Consider the following 11,357-nt stretch of genomic DNA (forward strand, 5'->3'; position numbering starts at 1 on the left):
TCCTGCTGTTGGTACTTAACTGGGAACCGCTTTGGTAAAGGGGTGGAGATGGTTCTTTCTGTGGCATCTCTGGGGTCTCAGTCTTGCAGCGACACCTTTGACGTTGGAGGGGTGGACTGCTATAAGCTAAGTAAGCAACCTCTGACAAGACTGCAGGGGTAGTCCTTGTGTGGCAAAAAGCCTGGCAGTGTTTTCATGGAGCTCTGCCCGCTTGCTTCTGTGGTCTACGTTATCAGTGCTACCCGCAGTGCTGTTTCCCTCCCCCATGAAAACGGGCGTTCTGCAGGACAGGATGTTTTACCTGCTGCGGTGTGTGATGCCTGGCCCTGGAAAGATGAGGCCAGATAGAATTTCCCCGGAACAAAACTGGTCTGCAAAACTTGCTCTGTGTCAATAAAAACTGTAAGGACTAAATAGCTGGTAAGGTTTGATTATGAGCTGTAGCACAGAGTTGATACTGGAGGTATGATTCTCTATGGCTGTTGTGGTTTGGGCCGGATTGGCCACTGGGTGGCAGGACAGATGCTCTCGTCAACGTGTCTTCAAAGAGAGGCAGGAGAGAGAAAGAGAGACTCAGGATTTCAGAAGGAACTGAACTACTTGACTAAAACATTAAGAATAAAATAAAAAGGAAATAATGAAATATATACAAAACTGTATTGAACTCCCAGAATGGTTTTACGTGTAATAGTGGAAGTAGAGATGTGTGATTTTGTTGCTGTTGTTTTTTTTATCCTTGAGGACAGGCATAACAGTGGGAAATACTCAAAGTAAGGTGAAGAAAACTGAGCAGTTTCCACTAAACTAAAAATTGCAAGATCAGCAGAAGAGAGAGGAAATATTTCTTCTATAGCATAATTGTTATGGGTCTTTCTTAGCAGCCCTAGATTACAGTCCTTTTATTCAGCAGCAGAACCTGCACCTGTGTCATACATCTGGTACATGTCCTGAGGATGGCAACTAAGTATAAGCACAGCAGAATTGTACCCCATGTCGGGGTCACGCTGACTGAGCTGAGGCAGTCTTCCAGAACATATAAGTGAATTTGGGGACGCCCCTGCGTGTTGGAACTTCACAGTATTAATGATTCGATCAATAGAGTTTGAGGAACGTCAGCAAGTTTGTACTACTTTCTTTTCTTTATTGACTTTATAGAACAGCACTGAAGTTATTCATATAGATTCTTTAGGCAATTCAAATACTTTCACTGAATGACAGAAAGGCTGAGGTTGGAAGGGACCTCTGGATGTCATCTTGCGATAGCCGCCTGCTGCAGCAGAGACAGCCAGCGCCGCTCAGCCAGGGTCTGGCTCCATCTTCTCTGCAGCCTCCCATCAGGCTTTTTATGCATTGATCAATTCCCCTGCGAGCCTTCTCTTCACCAGGCTAAGCGGTGCCAGCTCGCTCAGCCTTTCCTCAGAGGAGAGATGCTGCAGTGCCTTTATCATCTTCACACTCCTTTGCCAGACTCTCTCTCCAGTCCAGCCCAGGACACCATCAGTGCTCCTGGTGGCAAGGGCGCACTGTTGGCTCATGATCAGCTGGGTGGCCACCAGGACCTGCAGGGCTTTTTACGCCAAGCTGCTTTCCAGCCGAGCAGCGCGCCAAATGTGCTGGTTCCTGGGGTTGTCCCTCGCCAGGTTCTGGACTTCACTTCTTTCTCCTGTTGAACTTCTTGTGGCTCCTGCCTTGGCAGGGTGTGAGCATGGGGTGATGCAGAGGGCAGAGCCAAGTGGTGCAGACTCTGAGCAGGAGGAAGGATTTGGGTGCCAGTGTTGCAGGGCATGACGGGGCAGTAGAGGCTGGTAGGAGAGCAGATCCCCAGGACGTGGGGGCAGATGATGTGGTGAGGAGGAGACCAGGCATGGGACGTTTAGCAGTGGGGCATGGTCCAGCCCTGGAGTCCCCCTTCTGACTGAACCGTTGGCTGGCATGTGTCCCAGCTGCTGGCCTGGCCCTGGTTTTGGCAGCTCCTGGGGCCTTGTTCTAGTTGTGCCGGCGGGGTGGCCTCTTGGGTGGCTGAGGTGAATGTTGGGTGCTGCTGGCCCTCCTCTTCGGGCCTCGCCGTGGCCCCCCACGGGAGAGGTCCCTGCTGCGGCTGGGAGTAGAGGGACCTGCGGCAACCTCCCCTGGATCCTCATGCAGCTCCTCCTGTTCCCCGTTGGTTGGAACAGGGGCATCGGGGGAGCTGCCGGGAGCCCCATGAAGAGCAGCGGTGGAGGTGTTGGGTCGCTCCTCTTCATCGTCTGCAGCAGGGCTGCGGGAGGTAGCTTGGCCAGGGCCAGGAGACCCCCTTCTGGAGGCAGCAGGAGGAGGGACAGCCAGGGGGTTGCCCTCCCGCTCCTCGGCAGCATGGCTGTCCTCGAGGCCCAGCAGACGGTGGGCCTCTGTGCTGCAGCGTTGCACGGCGACGTTGATAAGCTGCTGTACAAATGTCGCCGCGTGATCCTGGAGGCTGACCTGCAGCAGCTGGACCAGGACCTCTTCGTCCAGACCAAAGAAGCCCAGGACGGCCAGGATGAGGTCCTCCATCACAACGGCTGCTGAAGGCTCCTCGGCAAAGATCAGCCCCAGCTGCTGTTGGAGCCAGGGCAGAAAGCGTTGGAGGAGAGCCGGGTGGTCGTCAAAGAGGAACGCCCAAGTATGGGGCTGGAGGCCGCCCACCAGAGCCCTGGGCACCGACTCCACTGCCAGCGGCTGAGGTGTTACAGAGCGGGGAGGGGGGCTGTGGGTGTCTGGGTGCCTGGGCGCTCCTCCGGCCTGCCGGGTGCCAACTGGTGCGGGGGCTGAGGCAGATGACGCGATTTGAACCTCTTCGAAGTCATTGTCTGCCCTCACCGAGTGCACGATGGATCGCACTCTTCTCTTGCAGAGAGGGCACTTGGGCTTGCTGTTAGCCCAGCGCAGGATGCACTGGTAACAGAATTGGTGGAGGCATGGCATGGCATAGGCGGCATCGTCCCAGCTGTCCAGGCACACTGGGCAGCGGTTGTCCAGGTCCATTGCCATGCTCTCCACTCGCTGCATCGTGCTAGGGGCAGCTGGGGGTGACAAAGTGCTCCCTCCCTGTGGCGCTGCAGCAGCCGGTGTCAGGCTGGAAAAGGAAGAGAGGCCACGGTCACTGGCTGGCCTGAGGAGGGCTGGAAGAAATGCCCAGGTCCCTCAAGAAAGAAACCCTCCCAGCTCCCCAGGGTGCGGTGTCCCCACACAGCTCACCTCTGCTGCTGCGAGCATGCCTCCTGACTGCCCCGGCTGCCTGAAGCTGACAGGGCCAGGGAAAATCCTTTGCGGGCTCTGGGGCACAGATGGAGAGCTGCCGCGAGCAACTAACTCCCCAGTCAGGACACCAGCGCCAAGGCTTGGCTCAACACTCCAGCCTCGCCAACTGCTCAGCTGGAATGCGGGTATGAACCAGCTGGATGGGACTCGGCGCCCGGATTTAAGCAGCGAGGGGCACGTGTTCACAATCCGTCGCTTGGTGACATCAGAGCCCATCCCTCCTCCCCTCCGTGCTTTGAACTTTGCCACATTCTTGAGATTTGTTCCTACAGTTTGCACCAGAGGTTTTGGGCTCTATTGAATTTTATGGGAGCTGTGATAAAAATTTTGATTCTTTTCAAAACCATCATCATCATCCTTGCATGGCTGTTCATAGTGGATGCAATCTCACCTAACAGTATTATTGCAACTTCCTGTCTCGTCATGAACTAAACCCTCTTTCAGTGGAGAGACGCGTGCCTCTGTGCGTCAAGTCAAAATCTGTTAAAACCAATGTCTGAAGTCACTGGAACTGTATCAAAGAAGCGCTATTTCTGCCCATTGATTAGGAAGGGAAACAGATCATGAACTCAGAGGTCAGGGTTTGCAGTGCACCCGCCTCAACAAAGCTTCAGATCACCTTCACTGTTTTGTGTAATTGCTCTTCCAAAGAGAAACAATCGTCTGCTAATACCAAATCAGCCTTGATACTAGCCCAGGTGGCCTCAGCTGTCCCGACTTGGCCTGGTCCTTTCCAAACCTTTACATAATCACGGGGTGTATTTTAGACTAATGTAAATATGTTGATAGCAACACACAATGAGCAGTGCCTCTTCAGCTGCTTCCAGTAGCTACTGTGTGCCCAGGAGAAGAGCAGAGGAGCTGAGGACAAGAGCTCGGCTTTCAAAACCTGACAAGATAGCTGCCTTAAAGACTGTGCTTAATGACTAAAAACTCTGACTGTGTTTTTCGTGAACTCAGTGAGCAGCTGTGAAACTGAGGGCTTATGGGACATAGGGCCACCAGGCCTGAGTGCTCTGCACTTTGAATTGCAGTCATTTTGCATGAGGTTATGCAAAGAGAAGAATATGCTCTCCTGCGATGCAAAACTATGTTATAGTGTGTCCTGCTTTGAGCGACACAGGACTAACTTCTCTTCTAATAGTTGGGAAGCCTGCACTTTTAGAAGACTCCAGTGTCTGAACTTGTGAAAATATGTACTTTATAGCTGGCTATGGTGTGTGGGTTTCAAGGTCTCAGAGATTTTGAGCTTGCCAGGCGCAGGGATGAGGAGGAGTGAGACGTGAGCACTTGACCCAAGCTGGCCGGCAAGATTATTTCATACCATACAAGATTATTTTCATACCATGAACATGAATGACATAAATTGGTCCAAACCCTTATTCTTCCGATGGGATGTCTGCTTCCTCCCTGGGCCCCAGCTTAAGGATATCACTAGGAAACTTCCAAGCCTGGTACGGCCCTCCGACTATTACCCATTATTGCTCTTCCGTGTGTGTGGTGGTGAAGCTGCAACATGTCCTCCTATGGCGATCAAAAGAGACTTCAGGGCCTTGGGACGGTTGGTAAGGGGATGTGGGGCACAGGTTATTCTTTCCTCTTTCCTTCCAGTTACAGGCAGCGACATTGGAAGAAACATACAGACAGGCCCAGTCTATTAATAGGTGGCTCCATGGCTGGTGTGACCAACAGAATTTTGTTTTTTTTGATAAGGGGATGGCCTACACAGCACCAGGCTTGCCGGCGTCAGATGGGATTCACTTGTCTCAAAGGGGGAAGAAGGTCTTTGCTCACCAGCTATCAGGGCTCCCTGACAGCGCTTAAAACGAGGCTTGAAGGGAGAGGGGGACAATATCAGGCTTACCTGTGACAAGCTGTGAGATGACACGCCAAGGTTAGAGGGACAGGGTGCTAGCGAGGGCCCACAGGCTGTTGCTCTGAGATGTGCTGGCTACGCTGCAGGACACCTGAAGTCTTCCAGCGATGAGGAAAGAAGGAAACACCAAGGAATGAAAGGGTGTTCCTCTAAGAAGGTGATAAGAAGGTGCCTCAAAAGGAGGCAGACACGACAGTTCTTCTCCTACAATCACGGACTGAGAGGGTAGGACCGAATCCCCGTGGGTGGATTTACTCTTAGTCGCATACAAAGTATTTTCAGTGACTTTCTGGCACACCATGAAAGTACAGTGGAAAGAGAAAAACCAAAGGCAAAAAAAATACCGGTAGACCGTATAACACACAAACAGATCATTTAATTTCTACTCATGGCTTTCAGCAGGAAGTGAAACTCTAATCAAGTATTTCCAAAGCATCTTAGCCAAACTGGGAATCCCTCCCACAACAGATTCAGTGAGTTCAGCTGAGCCTAAATGGAACCCAGCAGCCGCACAGTGCTGGGAAAGGTCTTGCGCATGCCCATGCACTTCTCCTCATCAATGAAGAGTGTGTTGGCTTTGACGGCCAGGTCATGCTGCAAGACCGACTTGGTATGAACCAGCATTTGCAGGGTGTCCTCGGTGTCTCTCAGGCGCTGCTGGAGGCTCTGGACCGTCTCGTTGATTTTGTGGACCTCGTTGACAAGGCTGGAAAACAGCAAGAAACCCTGGTTAACAGTGCCATCGTGGGGGTGGTTTCTAGCGTGGCATTGCTGAAGGGCCCCTTGGTCACAGGATTTCCCCCTTCAGCGTGCTCAGACTAACTCAGACCCCCCGTTTCTGGCAGACGCATGGGAAAGCTGAGGGCAGAGCTCCTCCAGACCTCAGCGGGGAGGCATGGTTAAGTCTGCTCAAAGGCTTTGGCAATGCGCAGCCGCCTCTCCCAGAGCAGCTCGGGCCAGCAAGAAGAGGGATGAGCAGGTGTGGTTTCCTGTTCCTGCTTGGTTTGGGGGGTTTGTTGGCTCCCCCTCCTGGATTTCCCTGTGCAGGCATCCTCCCCATGCCCACAGATGCACACAAAGAAAACAGGACATCTGGGAGAGGCTAAAAGTGAATGTGAAACAAGGGGAGGATGGAAAAAACCCTTGTTGTACGAGATGCTGCAAAGGCTGTGGGGCTGGGTTTCAATTGCTCTGAAAAGGCTTCAGCTGGAGTCTTGCCCAACGGGCTCCCAGGAGGGGTGAACTTTGGGGTGCCTCAGAGGGGGTGCTGCTGGGCGCTCAGGCCAGCCTACTCCTCCACAGCTCCTCGGCGTGCAATCCCAAACAGACCACTGTGTCCTTGAAAGGATTTCCAGTGTCCTCGGAGAAGGTGAGGACAGCCCTTTCTGCTTCTCCATAGGGGGCACCCTTCCTTGCAGTTCCCCAAAAGGAAGGGCCTAAGGGATCTCAGCAGGATCCTGTTGGAGAGTAAAGGGCTCGTCCTTCAAAACTGAGCACATCCAACTGCCGGGAAGCAGGCTGGAGAGAAGATGGGGCTTACCCAAGCGGGAAGAATCCATCCCCTCATGGGGTGCCATCAGGCTATACCCGGCCATGGTGTACAGCCTCCTTTGTGGGCGCAGAGCTCTCCCAGCACCCAAAGGCTGCAATACCTGCTCATTGCTTTTGATTATAGCAGTGCGCTTATGGAAGGACTGTTGAAAGAAAAGCCCATGCTTAATTTTTCATGCAGTGCTACCCCCGGGTGCTACCAGCCGTAACTCCTCAAGGAGCCCACCAGACCCACGCTCCTGCCTTACCGCAGCTGGGCAGTGTCCCGGCACAGCTCCACGTTTGGTCTGCGTGTGCGCTCGTCCAGCCGGCTCTGAGCCACTTTTAAGGGAGGCCCTTGGTCTTTAATGGCCTTTTGGATGGCTTCGATGGTCTTCTCCACCTGGAAGATTTCCTGCAGCGTCTGGCGTAAAAAAGAAACCCATGCACAAATTAAAAAGTATCTTCTCAAGTGACAACATAATTACCCTTTCCTCCTGTCCATCTGCAGAACAATACAAGTTCAATAAGCAGACCCTGGGCTCAGACCCCTGTCATTCTGCTACACATCAAGGCGCAGAGCCAAGAGTAATTTTTCTTCAGGGAAAAACCTCTCTTGGCTCTTGCTGTCACATCAGAGGAGGTTTTGGAGCACTGATGGACCTATTGAATACCCAGCTTCCCAAAATTACCGCTTGCTGGAACTAATCATCCATCAACAGTAACTCAGAGAGGGAAGGTTCTTCATGGATCCTCACTGAAAGACGTGGCATCAGCTCGCAGTGCTGCAAGCCCCGTCTTCCCTCAGTTACTCAATACAGTGTGGGGCCCATTTCAGGAAGCTTTCTATGAGACCCACAGCTCTGAGGCAGGTGTCCATCACTGATTTCCACTGACTCTGCTCGGCAAAGCAAACACACGCATGCCCGTGCAGCAGCCCCAGAGCACGGAGAGTGAAAGCACGTCCTTGGAGGAGAAGCAAGCCTGCAACCCCCCCAGCAGGCAGCCCAGCAGAGGCCCAGCAAGGCCGTTCTGGAGGGCAGCCAGCGCTTCTGAAGGAACTACCAGGAGATGCAACCAGCATTGGCATTTTCTGCTGGCAATCCCTGTGCTCCCAGGCTGCCAGTGAGGATGCCCTAGCAAAAACAGAGCCCTTGAGATGAAATTACGGTGCCAACTCCTAAGGGTCCCACCTCAGGGGTGTCACTAGGAAGTGACAGTGACACACCGAAAGGGAGGGGTTCCGACTACCTTGGCCAGGTGGGTCCGGATCTTGCTCTTGGCATCGGCTGTCTCGCTGATGCGTTTGGTGAAGGCGATGTTCACCCTGTTGAACTGGCTCCGCATCTCGTTTGCCACCACCACCAGCAGGTTCTCGATGTTGTCCCGCAGCTTGGAGGAGGCCGCCCGTTGGCTCTGTGAGCGGAGGATGTTGTCGTCTGTGATCTTGGCCCAAGAGTCCGGCACCGAGATCCTTCAGGAGGTGAGGGGGAAGAAGAGGCCCCGGTAAGCCCGTAGTGCTGAAGCTGGACGTGGGCCGGCATGAAGCCTGCCTGGGAGCAGCACTGATTAAATATATCTGAAATCTCCGTCTTTAATTTGAGCATAGGTTGTGGTTTAACTCTGGCCAGCAGCTAGGACCACACAGCCACTCTCAATGGAGGGGAAAGAGAAAGAACAGGACTCACGGGTGGAGATAGAGACAGTTTAATAGAACAACAACAGAAAATAGGAATGAGAAGAAGAGTATGAGTAAGGGTAAGAATAAAGGTAAGGTTAACAATAACAATAACAGTAAGAATAACAATAAGCAGAGAGAAACGGTCCCACTCAGGCAGCTGTCTCCAGGCGGGATGGACGTGCCTTGACAGTGGGCTGGGGACAAGCAGCTCCCTGCCAGGGAGAGGCACCGTGCATCCCGGGCACAGCTTGCTGCTGGCGTGCTGCCCAGCGTGCACTCACGTGGCATCGACCCGCTCCACCGCTGGGTAGTAGCTGATGCCGTGGGAGGTGCTCCTCAGGTGGTGACACTTGTCATCGATGCGGTGGGCCGCCTGCTTGTGGGCCAGGTCCCTCTCCAGCTCGTGCTGGGCCGCCCTGTTGGACCTTCAACATGCAAACAACAGCCATCGCTGGGGATGTTCAGGTGGAAGGGCTTCCTCCCCGCTCCAGTTCCCCGCAGCTCCCTCCCACGCAGCTCTGTCCTCCCATGAGCATCACTGCCCACTTCCCGGGGAGCCCGCCTGGCTTTTCCATCTGCAGGGTGTGGGGAGAGGTCGGGGTCTGCTGGGGGTCCACATCACAACTGCAAATGCACATCAGCCCTACGGCATGACATAAGGAGCTCCTCCTTACGCGAGCTGGGCTTTGGCTTCATCCAGGTACCGAAGCATCTTCTCCTGGCACGACCTGATGACATTGACTTCCTGGGTAAAGGACACATGGCCCCATCATCAGTGTCTGTACTCAGTTGTCCTGATGCCACTCGTCCCCTCAGACCTCCCCAACCCTGCACACAGCAAGAACTTGCCTGCTTGTCTTTCTGCCCAGAGTAAACAGGCAGGGAGTGGAGAAAGTGCCCCCAAACTGCGTGCATGTCTTTAGTGCACTACTCCCTGAAGAGGGACACAGAACCCCCACACGCTACACAAACACGCAGCTGCTCTTCAGCTATTCCTTCCTCTGTACGGCCAAGTCATACCCACACGGCGTGGGCATGCTGCTGCCTGGAGGAACCCCATCCCCTGGCCCAGCAGGTTTTGGGGGGGTATAAGAGCTGAGCACCTCCCCAGCGGTAAGGAGCCAGGTAGGGAAGAAGGCTGCAAAGCCTCAGTAGGGCAGTTTAGGTAAAACTGGCTTTAACACATGATCTGGGTGGCCCAACTTACCGTGAAGAGCTCTTTCTCCACATCATCATGGACGAGGTCAATGCCCATCCTCTTCTCCCGCTGAAGCAAGCACTGCTGAGCGACCTGTTGGGGACATGCCATCACTGTTGGGTGCAGGGGCAGGACTCTCTATAGAGAGAGTCCCCATCTCAAGAAATGGAAGAAAAGAAATTCTAGGCGGGCACAGAGGGGACACCAGGGGAACAAAGTGCCCAGGGCGGCTGCTTCAGCTGACAACAAGAAACCGAACTGCACCGTATGCATCAAATCAACATGAGGAAGCACGCGTGTCCCAGCTGCAACCAGAGCTGTGGCACAGGCACCTGTGTCAGCCTTGATGCTGACCTCCCCAGGGTGTTGTAGGAAGACATGGGCTTCTGTCTCCCAGTCCAGGAATTTGGATGTTCCGCCTACACAAATATTTGGTTAAGCAAATAGAATTGTGATGAGCTCATAACGGGCTGATAGGGGATGCAGCAGATGGGAAGACATTGCAAACTTAACTTATGGTCTCTTCATAAAAACTCTCTAGGTCTTGCGGAGCTGCAGTGGAACTTAGACATTTGAATGGCTGCAGTTGTTCCAGCAGTAGGCTACAGCTTGCAGCCCACTGGACAGAGTGCTTACCTGGAGAGGGGCCTCCGTCTCAGCCAAGGCCCTTTCTAGTCTCTTCTTCATGTCTGTGAGCGTGTTGGTCTCCCCGATCATCTCATCCAGCTCACGGCAGAGCTCCCCTTTCCAAAACTCAATAGCATTCACACGTCCTCCCAGGCTTTTGGTGCTTTCTTCTTGTGTTTTCTTTGTCTGCTGGTATTTATCCCCAATCATGCGGGTGGTATCAACTCTCAGAGCCTCCGCATTGTGCCGGGAAGTCTCTGACTCTTTGTACTTGGTCAGGTTGGACCTGTACCAGTCGTCAGGGGTGTAGCGGGTGAAGAGGGTTGTTCTGTTGGAAATGTAAGGGAGTTTCTCGCTGGTGGTCATCCCCTGGGAAGTTTTGGAAAAGGGAGCCAAAGCTGGTTTGATGGCATCTCTTTTAGAGTAGGTGCTGGGCATCCAGGGGAGGCTGGAGCTCTGAGGCAACGGGTAGTACGGGAAACGGTCCTTATAGCTGGAAGCCATGGTGTTGATGGCAGGCAGAACCTTGGCACGTCTTGCCGTTAAGGGAGAGCCGACAGCCTCCATTCCTGACCACTGCTCTTCAAGTACTTGTCCTGCACAGAGGAGGAGATAGAAGACAACTTCCCTCAGTCAGCACCTGCACTTGCCTTCCTTCTTACAGCAACACATGCAGCTTCTAACACAAACAGCAACGCACACAGCACCCACAGGTCACCTGTACAGGCCTAAAACTCTTGAAAGCAAATGCCTTCTCACAGCACCCCAAGCATTTGTATCTGGAAAGGGATTTGAATTTGTTTAGTATCTAGCCTCAAGTATTGAAATGCGGAGAAAAGCAAAGCATGGCTGCTCAGGAGAATGACAGATATTAGCCTTCATTCTCCTCAAATCTGTCAATCCCGTGAAAGTGTAGCTGGTGATTGTCTTGTGTTCATTGGCTTCTTTTGGTTGGCGTATGTGCTGATCTTCTAGTACTCCAGATGTCCTTTTCTCTTTCAAAGTGCCCTTTCCAGCCCCGATAGCTGCGCCCCTTTGGACCAACCCAGTGTGATTGGTGGGTCAGGGACTCAATCCTCACCCCCCACCTTCACTTGCATTGATGCTTTGCAGATCTATATCCAAATTTGACCCCCCTCCAGCTATTTCAGTCTCAAGAGAACAGC

The 11,357-nt window shown here is 53.2% G+C and overlaps 1 protein-coding gene across 1 annotated transcript; it reads right to left on the minus strand.

The window, feature by feature from the left end:
- Window positions 1-5,644: 5,644 nt before the first annotated feature.
- On the minus strand, window positions 5,645-10,758 carry LOC309685059 (tektin-3-like; the record flags this gene model as incomplete). The annotated part of the gene is made up of 7 exons (XM_082500867.1): window positions 5,645-5,861; window positions 6,955-7,109; window positions 7,937-8,159; window positions 8,648-8,791; window positions 9,041-9,111; window positions 9,574-9,657; window positions 10,201-10,758. The coding sequence occupies 7 exons, from the start codon at window positions 10,756-10,758 to the stop codon at window positions 5,645-5,647; spliced, it is 1,452 nt and encodes a 483-aa protein (XP_082356993.1).
- Window positions 10,759-11,357: the final 599 nt, after the last annotated feature.

This window comes from Vanellus vanellus, assembly GCF_965231255.1.
Source record: "Vanellus vanellus genome assembly, contig: HAP1_SCAFFOLD_524, whole genome shotgun sequence".
NCBI classification, from domain to species: domain Eukaryota; kingdom Metazoa; phylum Chordata; class Aves; order Charadriiformes; family Charadriidae; genus Vanellus; species Vanellus vanellus.